Source organism: Mangifera indica, chromosome 4 (genome assembly GCF_011075055.1).
Source record: "Mangifera indica cultivar Alphonso chromosome 4, CATAS_Mindica_2.1, whole genome shotgun sequence".
Taxonomy (NCBI): Eukaryota; Viridiplantae; Streptophyta; class Magnoliopsida; order Sapindales; family Anacardiaceae; genus Mangifera; species Mangifera indica.
Genome location: NC_058140.1, coordinates 11,969,528 through 11,988,050, shown reverse-complemented (window position 1 = coordinate 11,988,050; position 18,523 = coordinate 11,969,528). Strand labels below are relative to the sequence as shown.

General features: G+C 33.2%; 3 protein-coding genes across 5 annotated transcripts; all 3 read right to left on the bottom strand.

Moving 5' to 3' along the window:
- Window positions 1–917: 917 nt before the first annotated feature.
- LOC123214441 (probable E3 ubiquitin-protein ligase ARI2) lies at window positions 918–6,496 on the bottom strand. Of its 3 annotated transcripts, XM_044634207.1 has the most exons (8): window positions 6,137–6,496; window positions 5,553–5,585; window positions 5,164–5,440; window positions 4,284–4,764; window positions 3,869–3,991; window positions 3,443–3,640; window positions 3,198–3,364; window positions 918–1,426 (listed from the first exon to the last, which is right to left on the bottom strand). In XM_044634207.1, exons 1-8 carry the CDS (start codon window positions 6,266–6,268, stop codon window positions 1,278–1,280), a joined length of 1,560 nt encoding a protein of 519 aa, XP_044490142.1. In that variant the 5' UTR covers window positions 6,269–6,496; the 3' UTR covers window positions 918–1,277. The 3 variants fall into 3 exon arrangements, with proteins under 3 accessions (XP_044490142.1, XP_044490139.1, XP_044490141.1); XM_044634204.1 differs by having other exon boundaries at window positions 3,443–3,991; XM_044634206.1 differs by having other exon boundaries at window positions 3,231–3,364; window positions 3,443–3,991; window positions 6,137–6,494.
- An 896-nt stretch (window positions 6,497–7,392) lies between these two features.
- LOC123213147 (EEF1A lysine methyltransferase 4) lies at window positions 7,393–10,284 on the bottom strand. Its single transcript, XM_044632518.1, has 7 exons — window positions 10,072–10,284; window positions 9,884–9,980; window positions 8,940–9,078; window positions 8,254–8,336; window positions 7,981–8,115; window positions 7,690–7,794; window positions 7,393–7,618 (listed from the first exon to the last, which is right to left on the bottom strand). The coding sequence occupies exons 1-7, from the start codon at window positions 10,203–10,205 to the stop codon at window positions 7,490–7,492; spliced, it is 822 nt and encodes a 273-aa protein (XP_044488453.1). The 5' UTR covers window positions 10,206–10,284; the 3' UTR covers window positions 7,393–7,489.
- A 1,655-nt stretch (window positions 10,285–11,939) lies between these two features.
- On the bottom strand, window positions 11,940–16,397 carry LOC123213047 (protein TIC 62, chloroplastic). The gene is made up of 14 exons (XM_044632377.1): window positions 16,156–16,397; window positions 15,523–15,640; window positions 15,354–15,426; window positions 15,227–15,278; window positions 14,905–15,081; window positions 14,728–14,809; window positions 14,566–14,638; window positions 14,361–14,471; window positions 14,130–14,273; window positions 13,881–14,014; window positions 12,764–13,000; window positions 12,493–12,687; window positions 12,245–12,326; window positions 11,940–12,179 (listed from the first exon to the last, which is right to left on the bottom strand). Exons 1-13 carry the CDS (start codon window positions 16,328–16,330, stop codon window positions 12,272–12,274), a joined length of 1,626 nt encoding a protein of 541 aa, XP_044488312.1. The 5' UTR covers window positions 16,331–16,397; the 3' UTR covers window positions 11,940–12,179; window positions 12,245–12,271.
- Between the last annotated feature and the right edge of the window lie 2,126 nt (window positions 16,398–18,523).

Sequence of the window (18,523 nt, the reverse complement as noted above, 5' to 3'; positions counted from 1 at the left end):
AATTTGTATAAATTCAAGATTTAACTATGGTTTACAGATTCATAGGGTCAAGATTTAAAAAAAACTGAAATTATGCATCGCAGGAGGAAGTTTCTGATTTGTTTGAGGTAGAGAGTCAAAGCAGGAAAATGTGTGCAACTTCGACGCCATTCTCAGATACAAACAGATTACAAGACCAACGAAACTTCAGATTAAATTATAAATAAAAGGACACGAGGTGGTGGTGTTGCAAGTCAATAAATTGCAGACGAAACTGACAGACATGCTTGTGGGTGTTTAAGATAAGGGGCTAGCTCTTCAAAACAAACAAAAATTCTACACACTCCAAAGCAGTTTTGATTTAGTTCCAAAAGCAAAGTGGTTTGAATTGATTGAATCTTCATGTTCATAAGGTCAAACAGAACTTCAAAAGGGCCCTTAATTTTCTTGTACAAAGTTCAAACAATTGAACAAAAAGGGTGTATAAAAATACAACCTGCATTGGTTCTATAACATAATGATTATAAAATGAAGCTGAATGCAGAACTCAAAGCTGAGGGAAGCTTCTTTCAATGAAGTAGAAGGGAATCTTTACATTGAGATTAATGCAAACAATCTGTTTACAATCTGGGGGAAAGGGTCAAGACCAGAAACCCAAGAAGAAACACATGAAAAGTTTACTTTCCAATGCCAAAAATAATCAATTAACCAATGATAACATCAAAAGGAACCTTCTATAATTTTTCTTGCTTTTCAGCTCTTCCACTTATACACTTCAATGCATATTCGCTAACTTTAAACAACCATTCACACACTGTAAATCAAAAACATACAAATTCCAAATGGGTAAAGCTAATTTGATTTCTGCATTTTAATGTCAATGGCGGATAGATGAAAAAACAGAAGAAAAGCAATAAGAGAAATGAACAAAAGAAAAGTTGGTAACACTTGCAATTTCCATAGAATATGATATTAGCTCAAAATATATGAGAGTAATACTCAAATCACAGGTTCGAAATTTACATATCTTATTGCCCACAAAACCTCAAATAAGAGGCTATGTACATTATATAAATTTAGGAGCTTGGAATGATAGAGAACCAAGCAATTCCATGTTTCTCTTCCGGCAATCTGAATGGGATGAAGGGACATAAAGATAAATTCAGGACAAGAAGATACCAAGTCAGGCACTTAGGTGCTTAACCCACTTACAATTAATCCCACAAAATATGAAGAGGATCCTGAGTTAGAGCTGTACACCTATGTTTTTTCTTTTATGAAAACCTGCAATATGCTGATCAGTTCCTGTCAATAACTTCAGCCGGCAAGTTCAAGTCAAGAAAGCCACCACCAAAACCCTCATTTCTAGGACGCTTCCGAGAAGAGCATCCACTATCATCTAAACTCCCAGAGCCTGAAGGCCGATCATGTTCTGATGACCCTCCTCCTACATAGATACATGATAGATTCATCTCAGTTTTCTTCCAAATCACTTGATTGATGGCATAAGAGAAACGTCCTATTTTACACCATAATATGAACATGCAATTATTTTCTTTTCTATAAGGAATCCAAAGGGTATGCTTTAACAACAACTGTGCCCACAATAACAAAAACAAAAGAAATTGAAGATGTAATAACCTTATTGGATCTATATCTTTGATAGTTGGAGTAACAAGATCAACCTGTTAATATTGCTAACGAAATTTTTAAGTTGTAAATTTATTTTCTAGATGTAAACTTAAATTTGAAGTTTCAGCCTTTAAACCAGCAATCTTGCATAGCATTAATCTAACATTTAATACAAAGGTTAGAAAAGTTCATATTTAGAACATTGTTCTTTTCATCAAGAGACCCACATATAAAAACTGCATTTTGGGCACCACTTATAAAGTACAATGATATCCACAATAAACTCTAAAGTCTTCAAGGCAAAGGAAAAAAACTCATGCAAGCAGGAGATGTGCTTAATGCAATTTTGCACATTCGTGCAGACCAGTGACATGAAGAACATAATTTTTAACTCATACATACTACTAGATTTAATAATTTATGATGCTTCACACTGACGCAGCAAGCCACAAAATCATATATTGCCAAATTGAAGAAGCCAAGAGAAAAGAGTAGACATAATAATAGAACTCATGGAAGTTGTGGGCAGCTGAGAGAAATGAATTACAAAAAAAAAATGATAGAACCCATAGCAGTTGTGGGAACTGATATAAAGGACATGATGCAATCAATCAAGAAGATTTAGTTGACGCGCAATCAGTTTTCTAAAATTCAAAATTAACATTGGAACAAACAAAATGTCAATTATCATTACATATAGTGAATCTGTATAGAATAGGCCTCAGTGATATGAAACACTATTAGGTGCAATACTGATAATGATGAAAATTTATTAATGTCTGAATAGTCTGAAAATATTTTCATTTGAGTTCCATCCAGATCCTTAATATATGAACCATAATAGTGGGGAGATGAAAATCATTAGTCATGGGTTCCTGACGTTTCCCAAAATTGGGCTGGCCAATGCATAAAAGATTAAAGGCCAACTTGAGAACATACTTTCAGATGTAATGACAAAAGTGACTTTATAAAAAAAAAAAAAAACCCCTAATTGACAAAAGATTCACAATCTTGGTGGAAAATCCATACATGAAAAATCAATTACTAGCCAAAGAAAACCTGAAAAACTCACATAAAAAATAGCATCAGTGACTAATAAAAAATTTAAAGTAAAAATAAATCATCTCTCAACATCTCAAAGTAATATTTTTCTAGACTATCAGTCGATGGAAAAGAAGACTCGCAAATAAGAAGTCAACAAGAATTAAGACAGCTGCCAATTAGAGGACCAGATATTGGTTTCCCACTAAAACAAATAAACAATTTAAGTCCTGATATAGTTGGCTGAACTCAGGGACGCTTTGTTGATGACACAGTATCCTAGACAATGCCTACCAATCACTCTACTAGATGCAAAGAGCAAATAACTATAAACCATGTTTTATTTTCAAGGAGAAAAATTATGGTTTTAATACTCTCTAGCACATTAGAGAAGTTGGGTAAAGATTAGTGAATTCTTGTTTCCTATCAAAAGAAAAGAGATATAATAAGTTGTGCGAAATTCCATATCTTTTGTTCTATCTAGATATGTCCAGCAGAAAACCAGAAAAAAATAATATACATTAAAATAGCTAAATCAACATTACCACTTGTGCCACAGTCCAATGGTAGACAATTACCAGTAGTATTTGATTTGGCTGTCCAGCAAGTAGAAAGTTCTGATGCCCTCTCAATGCCCTTTGACTTGTAAGGAGCTATAATGTGAGTACCAAGTTGAAGACAACCCAATAAATCATTCTCAATGCACTCATACCTGCCAGTGATATTATCAGAACATGCATACTTAAAAAGTCAAATGTTTATTCAAAGTCTCTGAGGTAGCAATACTAACATTTTCTTACAGAGGTTATCAGTGATCACAGACAAATTGATGACTTGCATCCTTATCTCCATGACTTTGTCATCGGGATATTCGTCAAATGGCTCCTCTAAGTTCTTGGAGAGTTTCTCAACATTTGCCTCAAGCTGCTGTTGCTGGTCCTCAAATAGATGCTGTTTTATTTCCCTTTCTTGCAAGTTCATCTCATCCCTGAAGAGCTCATCCCCAAACATATAAAATGCAAATGGGTATGAATAAGAAAGTACACGCCTTGATCTAAAAAGTCTGTACAACCCATTAGTTACCCAGCTAAAATCTCTATGCCTTGATTCCCTCTCTTCTAATATTGACACCTTCTCTAGAATTGTCTCCTTAAGTTTACTTTCTAGTTTAAAGGAATCTGTATGAGCTTTATAACGATTATGATAGTGCATATACCGATATAGATCCCGCTTAGCCCGTTCAGTTTTGTTCGCTTTGTCTTCTTTGTAGTGACCACAACTGTGCCCTGCAATTCTTGACCAAGTATGGTCCCGGCCGGTAGCTCCACCACATAACCAACTGCCACAGAAGGAAAATGAAAAAACAAGCATTAAGTTATTATATAACCAAAAAAATATATGCTGCTGGAGTAAGAAAACCTTTCAGACCATAAATACCAAGTAAATCACATTCAACCATGTCAAACAATCTAAAACATCTAATCAGCTATTGTTGATAAAACTTGTCCAAGTTGAATGCACTGTATCAGGGAAATATGTATGCCAGTGTTACGAAATCAGTAACAATAAGGAATAATGAGCATATTCTGGAAATTGCAATACAAGAAACAGAGAAAAGAAAAGAAACTCACCAAAATGCCTGTCCACAAATACAGCTCACGAGGTTACAGCCACCATTCTTCTCCACAGGTTTGTGGCACTTTGGACAAGGCTTTGTATGAACAGTGATCCAATTAACTGTTTCAGATTCATCTCGGCACTTCTTGGCCCAAAGTTCCCACATCAAACATGAACAAGGCGAGTGTACTTCCGATAAACAACTAAAACAAAATTGTAAGCCACAAGCACATTCTACCTCACAAAATTTATCTTCCTCAACACGTATCGCATTCCCACAATGAGGAGTGCTTGGGCACCACTTAACCATTTTATTATCCTCAATATATGACTCAAGAAGAAAACGATCAAATTTCTCCGCCAAATCAGGATGCTTTTTACTGACCAGATTTCTGACAACTGTTTCATCACAAATAACATCGCATTTGTGCGCCATGCATCTAATGCGCCTACTCTGCCCCTCGTTTATTTTGACAATAAAATGTCCTGTCCAACCTAAAAGGGGGAAATCAGTGCAGAAGATTCAATTCACACACAAAGTTAAGGGATTTCATATTTAAGAACAATCAGAGAGCAGTATTTCAACATTGTCTTGATAACCCCTTACCTGACTAAACTACCTAATACTTCCAACAGAAAAACTCTTGAATCAAGACTAGAGCTTACAAAATTACTGGCTCACCAAAAATGAAAATGAGGTTCAAAATCTATTAAGAAAACATCTATAGAAAAATAAAACTTCACATGGCCTTTAGATCTGTAAAGCTTTCAAAAAAAGATGTCAGTGCATCCACAATGTTATTATATGAAATCTATACCAAAACTTACAACTTAGTAAGGAGGCTATAATAGTATTGGAGAAAAAACAGTGAAGATAATGAGCAGGTTGCTTACATTCATTGCAAAAGCAATGGCCACAGTCCATTTTGGTTGCAGCTTCAGCAGAAACTTCCTCCATGCATATATCACACATTACTTCAGAAGAAGAATACAGTGATGAACCAATATCTTCATTCACAGTGACACCAGCATCAGAAAACAAGCTTGCTTTCTCTTTATCCGCGAGAACCTCTAACAACTTCTCAACATCCCAACGATGATGAATAAGTAAAGTACGTGCATGATGTTCCCTCAGAGAAAACAAGTTCATTACTCTCTGCAAATCTTCCCTCTACATGAATGCACTCACAACTTTAAATATCAATTTTAAGACCCAAAAATATGTGCTGATCAGGCACAATCCATAAAAAATAAATTAAATAATTCAAAAGAAAGAAGTTGACCTGGGCAGCCAGAAGCGATTCTTTCGTTATAACCTGAAAATTGCCAAAAAGAAAAAAGTTTTTCTTCTCAGAATAATTATGAAAAGGAAGCCCAAAAGAAAAAGAAAATTATGAAAAGGTTTCACATAGAAGATTCCTTAATCCCACGTTAGACTGCATCAAACGACTATACAAATTGTCAATTCTTAAAAGGTTCAACTCTCAAAATTCTCATACTCAAAAAATGCACGAAATTAAACACCATGCACAAAAAATCATGAAATTCAACAAAATCAGCTCATCGATGTTCAGCATTGACAAAATTCCCAGATAATACCCTACAAAACAGGAATTAAATAGTCCCTGAGCCGTTTCAAAGCTCAAATACTTAAAGAAATATAATATAATAAACTCATAAAAAAATCCCTTTTCAGAATCCCCATGCTTCAACAAAACCAACAGAAGATATAATAACAACCTTATACAGTGAATCAAATTCAACGACAACAAAAGAATCACACAAAATTCTCATCCAAAATTGAAACAAAACACAGACAGATATGACTGAAAATCTAATTTAATTACAAAAAGAAAAAAAGAGAAACCTTTGTGGAGGAATCCTTGGGTGGGGCCCACTGCAGCGCCTCATCATTCTCGATAATATCGTGCGAATCAAGATCCGACTCAGAGTGATCTGAGTCATAGAAATCCTCGTCTCCACTCATGCAATCGCCCATCGATCAAAAATTTCCCAAACAAAAATAATTCAATTTCCCTGCTAAATAAATACTATGTAACCACAAATTGAAGAACCTAATAGGCCGATCCTAGTGAAGATGAGGGAGAATTCAGTGCCTGTTTTTATTTTTACAATTTTGTGACATGATACTTTATGTCGGGAAATGACGTCGTATGAAGAGAAGAGCGTAGGGAGACAGCGTCGTATCCGGGTGACTTGTAGGGTGTGATTGGGTAAGGGATTTTAAGATTATCTTAGTAATCTATCTTTTATTCCTTTCTTTGGTTTATCAGTAATAATACCAATATTGACATGACAAGTAATATAGGTGGTAATTCCTTTCTTTGGTTTATCAGTAATAATACCAATATTGACGTGACAAGTAATATAGGTTTCAGCTTAGGTATTTAAAGATTACTGGGGTAATCTTGAGTTTATTATAGAAAAATTATTATTTATTAATTTTCTGAGATAAAAATAAATTTATTTTTAATTAATATAATAAATAATATAAAAATATTTAAAAATAATTATATTCGATTATATTTAAGTAAAATAATTTACTAGTAATATTTTATTACCTTTAACCAAACACAATAATTATTTATATCTATCAAATTTTATCAAATATAATAATCATTTATACCCAATAATCTTTTAAGTAATCTATCTTCAAGATAATCTTTATATTTTAATAATCAAATATTACCCAAACCAAACATCCCCGTAGTGTTTTCTTCGGTGTGTGGATGGAGTGAGGACTCCTAGTGAGATCATGACTTGTTCAACTACAACTAACTAATTTTGACAAAATATTATTCTTTTCGTAAATTAAAAAGGGGGGAAAAAAATAGAAAGGGTAACAACTAGTTTTGATTTTGCATTGACAAACATTGAAGTTGGTTTAACCACAGTCAAATAATAGTTTTTTATCATTTTAACTATCTAATTAAAAATATAAATTCATTAATTTTAATGTTACAAAAATTAATATTAACAAGAAAAAACTTAAATCCATATTATCGAAACTTCTTTTTTTGTCATTCAACCTATACTTGCAGCTATAACACCATATTTTATTACCTCTTAATAAAAAAAAAAAAAATTAGCATTATAAACTAGTTTGAATCAATTCAAACAACCCAATTGATTATATGGCTTGAATTACATAAGAAATGGGATGAACTCAAGATTACAACATGGAAGCTAAAATGGCGTTTCAACAATCCATTTCATCAATGTTGGTTCGAAATATGTAATCCTCACTCTCCAATTCTTCATGAAACAGATTAATAGCCGGCGTCTCGCATTTCTCACAAGATTCTTCACAATTTGATGATCTCTTTCCCTGTAAAATGTAAGAATGGATTCATATATGCTACCAAAAACGATTAAAACTTCAGCACTTTGTGCACTTACCTTCCTCAAGATATAGAAAAAATAGTGAAATCCATCACCAAAGGTGAAATGTTCAAATGACCAGGTAAACCTCGGAGCATTGAAGAAAGGCCGTCTGAAGTGAGGCTGCATCAGAAACCAATTCCATGTTGGAATTTTTTTTCCTCTCAAGAAAGTTTTCTACGCAACAGATGTATGTACATTTACAACACAAGAAATCACTCGTCGAATGCATGTCACACAGGCTAACAGAATAATTTTTCCCATGGTACAGATATTAAAAGAGGAAGCAATAAATTTTATCTGGGAAACCTGGCCAAAAGAAATGGAGATGAATATCCCATCTGGCTTCAGAACTCTATGAACACCTTCAAGCATAGCCATGACCTTGGTCACTGTTTCAGGTCGTGGATTCCATGGATCACCACTGTTTACAAACAACACTTCCTTCAAAACCGAAAATTTTCCACTATATTAAAAAATAAAATTTACTAATTGTGATGATATAACTGATGTCAACAAGTAGGAATGACAAACCGAGATTTTAGAATGCAATATGAAAATCACTGTGTTATGTCTATTTACCATTGTTCCTTTCTCAATAACCACATCAAAACACCCTTCATTGAAGGGCAGCTCTAGCATGTCAGCCTCCAAAACCTTTATTTCTGGGTGAGGTAAAAGAAGAAACCATGAACAACGATAAGTTAGACATACAACAGTTTTAATTGCATTTGAAAGTGTTTTATTACCGCAATTAGTAAGCTTAAAAATAATATTTTATTCCTTTAATAAATGTCAAAGTGAAACAGAATCTTGCCTATTTTAATTTGCTCAATACAATAGATAGCGCCCTAGACAGGGCTGACAACATCTTCAAACATGTTAAGAATCCATAATTGAATTCAGGACTCCATCAATAACTATCAAGAACCAAACACATAGTTTAATTGAGCTCATATATGTAAAACTTTCCTATTCAAGTCCCTCAACAGTGAAAAGCCAAAAACTATACAAATAAATAATATCAGGGGTTGCTAAGTTTAATGTTCAGTCTGACAAAAATTTCAATGGCATTGATAAAAGGGATCCAATCATTAGCCACTCAGTATTAGAAAAAAAATTTCCAACAGTTTACTAATTATATCAATAATTGAGATTTCAAGTCATTCCACTGTGAATAACTGCATCTCAAGCAGAGAAAATGACTTTATCTAAGCAGATAAGCAAACACAGACTTTATAAAAAATACTTCATATCTACCAACAAACCTTTATATCCTTTCAGCCGTAAACGTTCCTGCATCTTCTTAACCGCAACAGCCGACAGATCGATGCATGTTATATCAGTAATCCCATCTTTGTACAGTTCATCACTCAACTGAGAATTTCCACAGCCCAGCTCCAATACCTTCATTGAACAATTTTGCCATCACCACTGTGTTGTTGAGTCTTGCTAAATGTAAAATTTGACAATATCAAGTTAAACTAGATTAAACTGCCTACAAAGAGCATTATATGCTATAAACATAACCTAAGTTGAAACCCAATGAGTTCAAATACCAACCCGGCGCTCAACTAATAAAAGCAGCAACCTTGTATAACCAACTTAAGCAGCCGAAAACATACTAACAGTCTCTTTCCTTCAGATTAATACTAATTTCTTACAAATTCGCCTAATCCTAATTAGGGGCTGCTGCATAAGAAAACTTGTTGAGTAGTCAGGTGACTCCAACAGGAGCTGAACCATAACTTAGAAAGAAAAGTCTTGGTTAAGACCGGTGATCAAGTCATCAGTATACCCATGCAATAACATCCTACCACCTATACATTTATTTTCTCTTTTCTCAACTTAATTACTGCTAAGAGTGGTTGATAAAGATAAACGCATAGACGGTGGAATTTAATTGAACGGCCATATACTTTCTCTACTTTAAAGGCGCTAACTACAAAAGTTCTTCAATAGGACGGGCATATATACATCTGTCCGACCAAAACCACAATCCATTTTATGATTGGATGGTTGCGTATATGCACATCCGACGGAAGACTTTCTTCCTACTTAGCAGACAAAATGATTCATGAACACACTTTTGCCAACAAAAACCAACTACAAGTCCACAAGTTTAAGCTAAGCATTCAAGAACACACAAGTCAGTTGATTAGTAAAAATTCCATTAGAACAAGAACACCATTTAAATAGAAAAAGTGATTACAGAGGAACCAAGTTTGACATGAGCTTGAACGAGGTGGCGAAAATGAGAGTAATCTTTAAGCCACTCATAGTGTTCCTCAGTAGAGAACCTCTCATCCCTGAAACAACAAAAAAATTCATAAACAGAGAGAAACGAAAACAAAAAAAAAAAAACAGAAACAGAAAAATATTTTAAACAAATGTAAGTACCAGTAGTGAGGATCAAGATAAGCTGAAGTTGAGGAGGGTCCAACGGCTTTCTTCTCCGCTACTTTCAGGTCTTGATCCATATCCATTTCTGGGTTTTTGGGTCCACCCGCGTCTGCTTCCTTATTCATCTTCATTGTTGGTGGCTGCTTCAAATTCAAAGCTTGAAGCAAACCCTACCCAAAACCCTGGCTTGTTATTTAATTGCCAAAAATAATTAATATAAAAACAAGGACTATTCATGCCCATGGGATATATTTTCTACCTACTTTGAAATGTCTGACAATCTGACAGTTATCAGTGGAATAAAATAAATAAATAAATATTAAAAACATTTTTATTAATTTATTTTTTAAACCAATATATTTTTGTTAATTTATCTATCATTAACATGCTAGAATATCTCTTATTTAAAAATAAAATAAATTAGGCCAAAGGATTATTTTTCCACCCAAATAACTCAAAGTCTTACCCATTAACCATATGTAGTTAAAATTTTTTGTTAGAGAGGATAAAATATTATTTATTAATAATATTTAAAAAATATAAAATTTATTAAGTTTTTCCCTAATTTTTAAAAATTAATAAATTCACCTATGCCTAAAATTTTTTTAACTTTGAAAAGTCATATTTTCCTTTTCAAACCTAAGGTTTTTTTCCCTTCCAACCACCATCTTTAATGCCAACAATCTTCTCTCTTTATCCTAAAACATTAGTCGACATCTCCCCTCTTCAGATCTCTTTATTGGAGACTAATAAATTAGAGAAGGGATGCCATTGTGCCCCACTATGCATCACCGACATTTTAAGGCGGAAAAAAAAGGTCATTAGCATCGGAGATGATGGTCGAAAGGATGAAGAAAAAAATCTTAAGAAGTCGTTTGATTTGGGTAATGTTTTATTAGCAAAACAGAAAGATTACCTTGAAGATAGATTACTTAGAAAATTACTGAGTATAAATGATTACTATATTTGATAAAATTTGGTAAGTATAAATAATTTTGTATTTGATTAAAGATAATAAAAAAATACTAGTAAATTATTTTACTTAAATGTCATTGAATATAATTATTTTTAAATATTTTTTATATTAATTAAAATTAAAAATAAATTTTTTTTCTCAAAAAATTAATAAATAATACTATAATTATAATAAAATCAAGATTATTATACCTATGGTGAATGTGGTAATCAAATTACCACCTATATTACCTGTCACATCATATTAGTAATGGAAAATTACTGTAATATTTTATTATTGACAAATCAAATAAGGTAATAAAAGATATAGTACCAAAATAACCTTTAAATTCTGGAAACCAAATGACCCTAATTTTGGGAGAAAAAATGTAACTTTTTAAAATTAGAAATTTAGAGAAAATGGAGTTGTTGTTTTTAAAACTTAAGGGAAAAATATAATCAATTTTATTTTTTAATATTATTTATAAAATAATAATTTTACCTTTACCTTTTTTAACTATAGTTGACTTATAAGAAAGACTTTAGATTTTTCAAATCTCAGAAATGTGCTTTGATAGCGCAACTAAACTTGGGTGGGAAATAGTCCTTTGGCCAATAAATTATGTGTATTAAAAATTAATCAGATTTTTATTCTCCAATTTACATTGACAAATGGATTTACAAACTTCTGCTTTCAACCTTTTTGTCAACTAAATGAAAATCAAATGCTGTGTAAAATATTAATTTTTATATATGAAAATAGACCAGTAAAAATTGTTGACTTGACCTTATTTATTTATTTATTTTAATTCAATAATTCAATTTAATAAATAGAGCTTCGATTCTCCGTTGCGCATGTTCTAAAAAAGAAACAAATTAGTAATAGGAAATATTGTACAACAAGAACATCATAATCTCAATGCTTGGTTCTCATTCAATATCCTTTTTAGCTTGAAATTGTCAAACTTCATTAAATTATAGCAAGTTTGTTAAATGGGAAAGATCTGATGAAAACTGGATAACATGAAAGAAATAGATGCATATAACTTATGAAATGAATCCTGTAATTTCAGTAGCTTGCCTCTTCATATAATTACAGGTAAACTCCCTCACCATATCCCTGGACTGGAGTCCTGATTGTTCCAATTGTTCTGTGACAATGACTGTTGTCAGGATTGTGTACAGAGGAAGAGTATGAAGGATTTAGAGTTATTACCTTGTTAAATGCTGGGTTATTGTTGCTCTAAGATTTCCTTGGGGATGGACTTGGAGATGTTGGAGGCTTCATGTCTTCATACCTAGTTGTTCATTGAAAAAATATAAAGCAGATGAATGCTAAGCATGATATTTTTCATGGCGATAAAGAGAAAAAATAATGTTAACACTTTTAATAACATTCAGACAGATCAAAGCTATCATTTAGCAAGATTGGAAATGACCATAAATTATAATCATCTGACTTACATGTAATAAGGTGAAAGATGATAAGTTAAATTCTGGGAAAGACTCTCTTCAGTGACACTGGCAACTGTTGTCTTCGCTAAATCATTGCCTCCACTTAGTGGGGATGGAGCTTCCAGAGTTGAGGTACTTGAAGGTATTCCTTGAGGACCGCTTGGTGTTGGACTTGGAGAGCTTGGTGGCTTTAAATCCTCATAACTATAAAAATCAAATCAGCTTGTAAGACAAAAGGCCACATCTATAATTTAACAAGATATTAGTAGAACTGGCTTACGCATAATATGGAGAAAGAGGCCTTTTATGCGGCACTTCTGGGGCTGGTACTGTCTCAGGAACATCAATTGTCGCCTTTGGAGCTGGTATTGTCTCTGTGACATTGAATGTTATCTCTGTTGTCCCTGTTTGAATATCAGAAACCCCAGTTGTTGATAGTCCATCAACGGTGGTTAAATCTTTCTGCCCAGCAGGAGGAGTTGGAGTAGGAGATGTAGGTTGTTTCAAATCATCATAACTGTATATTAGCAGAACCAAAATAACAAATGAAAACTCAAGAAGACAAGAAGTACAATTATGGATTGACTACAGGCCCTTAAAATTAAATGGTGAGAGTACACTCTTAACATCTATTTGATACAGAAGGCTAAAAGGATTCTGATAATATGCTCAAATTACTAGGCATTGTTGAGGCTATTACTGTCTCAGAAACACCAGTTGTTATAGACCATCAACAACAGTTAAATCTTTCTTCCCAACTGGGGAAGTTGGTGAAGGTGATGTGGGAGGTTTCAAATCAACATAACTGTGTATTAGCAAAGCCATAACAACAAATGGAAAATCTTGATGACGAAACTACAAAAATGAATGACTAGAGCATCATATAGCCTGATGATGAAATAAAGAGCTTCAAAGATTTGATAAACTTTTTTTGGTGGACATAGTGAATTCCCTGCATTAGATCCTCATTTCCTCCATTTATAATCAAATGTTAGGAAGACCTGCATGGATTCAAATTTTAAAAAATTTCAATGGGACATCTTACCAAACCAATCATTCAACACTTAGACAAGAAAACCGAGGGAAACATGAGAAGAGATATAAATTACAGAAAATAAGGTGACAGAGGCCTTGTTTTTTTCATGCCTTCCTGTGTAGCTTCCTTTTCAAGGGCGGTGCTCGAAGAATGCGACAAAGTAATTGCTATTGAAGCTGTTGGTGGGCATCTAATTCACTTGTTTAGAGGACCAGAAGTAGTGCTTGGGGTTACAGTAGGAGATTTAGGCAGTTTTGAATCTTCATAGCTTTAAAAAATATGAATAATGATCAATTGGATTTCATAAAAGTGGGCTTTCTTCAAAGTTCAGTATGGTCAACTAATGAATAGATTAGCTTACGTGCTGTAAGGAGAAAGTGATTGCAATGCCTCTGATTTTGGTTCATCAGTTTCCTTTTTAACAGGAACACTAGGTTCCTCAGGAATGGTGCTCTTCAGTGATGCCGGACCAGACCCACCTGCGGCCCTTGAGTCCTGATTACAACAATCAAACAAATTTTTTTGTCAACTTTGATTTCATACTTCTGCAACTCAAACCTCGCTTATTAAGGTTCCAAATGTGTTTTGAGCAAGAAAAGATGAAAAATACCTTTGGTTCAGCACGGTGAGATGGTATCTTTGAAAGAAGTTCCTCCATAGGAATCAGTGGTGCAGTTGTCTCTGCAATTACTTCCACCACCTTGCAATATGAAAGGCTACGGTTTCTGGCCATGCATGCCATTAGTTCTGCCACCTGCAGTTTATCCACTTTTTGGTTGTCGTCATTCCATATTTTGCTGAAATAAATTATAAGTTTGAAACTTAAATTTACATAATATACCTGAAGGTTAGACACCTGGCCACCAAATAAAGTATCTTCCTGTGAAAGGGTAATATTATGAGTTTCCTTATAAGCATCAGTAGGACGCTCCATTCCCCCAGGTCTGACAATCTGAAGAAGCACTACAAGATGAGTAATCAAGTTCAAGCAAAGATGCCTGCTATTTTCACATCCATAATTTATTTGCAGCCAGTAAAGAACTAACAGTGTAAGGAAGACCACTGGCAATAAGTGCCTCTTCTGCCTTCCTTTTCCAGATCAGGACTCCCCAGAACAAACTGAAGCAGCAGAGATGAAAAAATAGTTAGTAAATTTGACATCTTGGCAGAGATAATCTTAGCAAGAACATTAAATATTTTAAACTTACTTCAGGATAGCTGCAGGAAAACCAACTTTATTTGTTCCCAAAGATGAAACCATAATGAAGTGATTAACTTTAGCAGCAGTTGCTGCACATCAAAAGAAGCATGGTGCATTTTCAAGATAAGATGAACAAATTTAAATCGAATTCACTAACATATAAATAAAGCTCAATGTCTTGTACCAGCATCTATAAGATTTTTTGTAGCCTGATAGTCAATCCGGTAAGGTCCTGTAATGTCAAAAACCTCCTTCTCACCGGCACCAATGCAGCATAGAACCACTGAAGCGTTGCCTAATGCTGGCCCAATCTGACTAGGTTTCTCCAAGTCACATTCCACAATTTCAAGCTTTTCTACAGCTGGGCTAAAGACCAAAGACTACCTGTTACTTGCTAAAGGAGCATATTTGTTCAATGATAAAATTTTGCAAAATAATATTATGGTTTATTTAGTGGTCATATCAAAAATTAAGAAACTGATATTTCAAGACCTCTCTTTTCTTACCTTGAGTACCTTCTTCTGCAATTTTAGGATCAATCCTCATCCGCTTAACACTCTGCAGATTATTGTTATAGCAAATCAGAAATTCGAGAAACAGTAACTATGAGATTTTGAATAAGCAAACTCATACTTGTACAAGATCTTGTGCTCTCTGAGCACTCCTGACTCCAGCTCTAACTCGATAACCAAGTTTCAAAAGCTCTCTGAAAAAGATTCAGGTAATTTATCGCATTCAGCAAACCAGTCACCAATGAAAGCCACTTTGACCATAAAAGAGAGATGAGACCATAGAATCTCACCTCACTGTTCGTGAACCAACTTTGCCAGTAGCACCAGCAACAAATGCAAGATCATTATCCTTCAAATCTGCCTTTTTTGGAGTTTCCCCTACTGCCTCTGAACGAATTTTTATTGCGCCTTGTTAACACATATAAACATCCATTAGATATGATTATGGTGAAAATGCCAATCATTCTATTGTATTGCTTCACCGAACAAATCTAGCATTCCCCAATTATATACTAAGTTTTTCACTTCCCACAAACTTTTATGCTAGATTCTTCATGTGTCAGTATATTTTATTCATTTAAAGTTTTTCATCCTGAATCATAATTATACCAAATGTTCTGTAACACTTAAAAACCCTTCCCATCCCCACAATCAATCCACACTGTAACCCTTAGTTTTGCACTTGCAAATTGAGTTTTGCAGGCCAAGCTGGAACACGAAATACTTCCAGGCGACAAACTAAACAACTGATGAAGTAGATTTATATGATGCTAAAATTTCAAATTATTATAACAACTAATTCAGTTGCAATTGATCTCATTTGTTCATCCAACCAAAAGATACCCATTTCACCAAAAAGAAAAAACATACACATAGCAAACCATGATAATTTGATGGAATGTAGGAGAGTAACTGAAGTATACCAGAAGCTGGAGCTCTGAAATCAACCAGCTTGAGGTTTTTTGCAAGTGGATGCTTCTTTAAAGAGGGAAACTTGAGGAACTGAGAATAGCCAAAAGGCGTTTCAATGAGTCCATTCCTAGACAGAGAAGTTGCTGTAGAAGTTAGAGTTGCTGAGGGGAAGGAAGAGCTGTTCATTGTCACAACAAAGAAAGTGATTATGTGAATTTGTGTTATGTTAGGAGGTCAACAAGAGCTTCACAAGAACTGTTCTATCTTTTAAGGTTGCCTTTTTCAGTTACTCTACTATCCACCCCTTCAGGATATGATGGGACCCCAACAACAATTGTGAATCTGTGGCTACAAACTTCCTCTTTTTTTTTTTTTTTTGGGCTAAGGACTACTCCCCTTCTCCCGTTTTAATGTATTTTTAAAGCCATAAAATTTTAAAATATCATACATAAGACAATTGTGACTAAATTTTTTTATTAAAAGTAAGAATAAAATTATAATTTTACTAATAATATTAAAAAATATAAAATTCACTAAATTTTTCTCTCTAAATTTTAAAAATAACAATTTCCTCTCTATCTAAAGTTTTTTAATTTTGAAAAATCAGTTTTCTTTTTTAAACCTAAAGTTTTTTTTTAATCTCTTTTGACCACCATCTCTAACGTCGACAACCTCCTCTCTTGACCTTAAAGCATTGGTTGACATACAACAACCTCTCCTCTCTATGTTAAAATATTGGTCGGCGCATAATAACCTCCTCTATCCAAATCTCTTTAAGTTTTTCAAATACTGTGAGTGTGATTTTAAGAATATACTAAAACTTGGAGGTGAAATAGTCCTTTTGGCCTCATTGTTTATAATTTATGAACAATCATTCTCTATTCTCATGATGGGAATTAGTGTTACTTTATTTGCAATGATCGTTTACTACTATACTTTGCAACAATAGTTTGCATCCTATGAACGATTATCTACGTGATCCCTTTTAGAGATAGAAAGATTGTCACCTATGAACGAGTGTTCTATCATATCTGTTATTCGATAATAACATTTCCTGACACATGAAATTATGTCTCTACATTGCCTAGACCAATAAATCATTCTATCATCTCATTTTGCATGCTTAATTTCATATAATCACTCTAATCAACATACCACAACAATTCAACTACTAATTCACAACTTTTGATATAATTTCTATGTCAAAATCATCTATATCATGTATAATTTACTCTTTTATACATTAAAGTATGCTCAAATTTATTTCAGAATTGATCATGTTCAATAATATACATTTTCAAATAGAAAAAATAACCAAAATGAAATACCTCACTTCCGAAGTATGCTAATTTTCACGATCTCTAATTTTGGTGAACGATCCTCAAAACTTGCTTCAATTTGGCCATCAACACTATTTGAGTTATTTTTCTTAATTTTTTTTTTAATAAAACCTTTCATTTGAAAATCAAACTACTTTATATAGATTTTTAGAATTAAATATTATGAACATACGTTTATTACTTTAGAATAGGTGCTCCCTACAACTATCCTACCTACTTGAATCGTGTTTTCCTCTATTTTTAAACTATGATTTGTTGTAAACTTCTTCTTTAGAACAAATGTTCCTCGTATTGGAATGAGTGTTCTTATCATCAAAATTACTTTATTGCTCTTAAGTGAAAATTCATCAACCTTTAACGATTGTTATAACATAAAATAAATGTTCATTTAAAGTGAATAATTGTTCGAAAACTATTTTACTTATTTAGATAAAAATTAAATCAATTTAAATAATGAGAAATGACTATATCACTTTTAAAATATACTGTCGATGTTATACATATATTCTTTATTGATTGTCCAAAAAGGAGTTAAACTCCGAACTTTCATTTTTGGCCATGGACAGATGAACACTTTGCTATGTCAGTTTTTACTTGCACAGATAAGCAAATTAAGTAAGTTTGCAAGCAAAAAAAAAAATTTTCAAAGTCAAATAATTCATAGGTTTAAAAACCAATTTAGATAGTTATTTGATCGATTTACGAAATTAAACTTTCGTGAATATTAGAATATTAAAAAAATGATTAAGATGTGAGAAATTAAAGCGAGTTATCCTTTTTTTATAGCCAAATTGGGGCAAAGCGTGATTGTAACCATTCAAACCAATCCTAAAATACGTGTTTACTATTCCATGATGCAAATCTACTCAAATTTCATGAAGAAGTAAAATGTTGTGACTAGTGATGAAGCATACAGAACGACGATTTTGTCAACTAAATAGTATTTATTCATAAAGATATTGTAAATCTTTACATGATGCTCTTTCCAATCAATAGCCAAAAATGTTTTCAAAGTCCTTCCGACATGGTAAAAATTGGG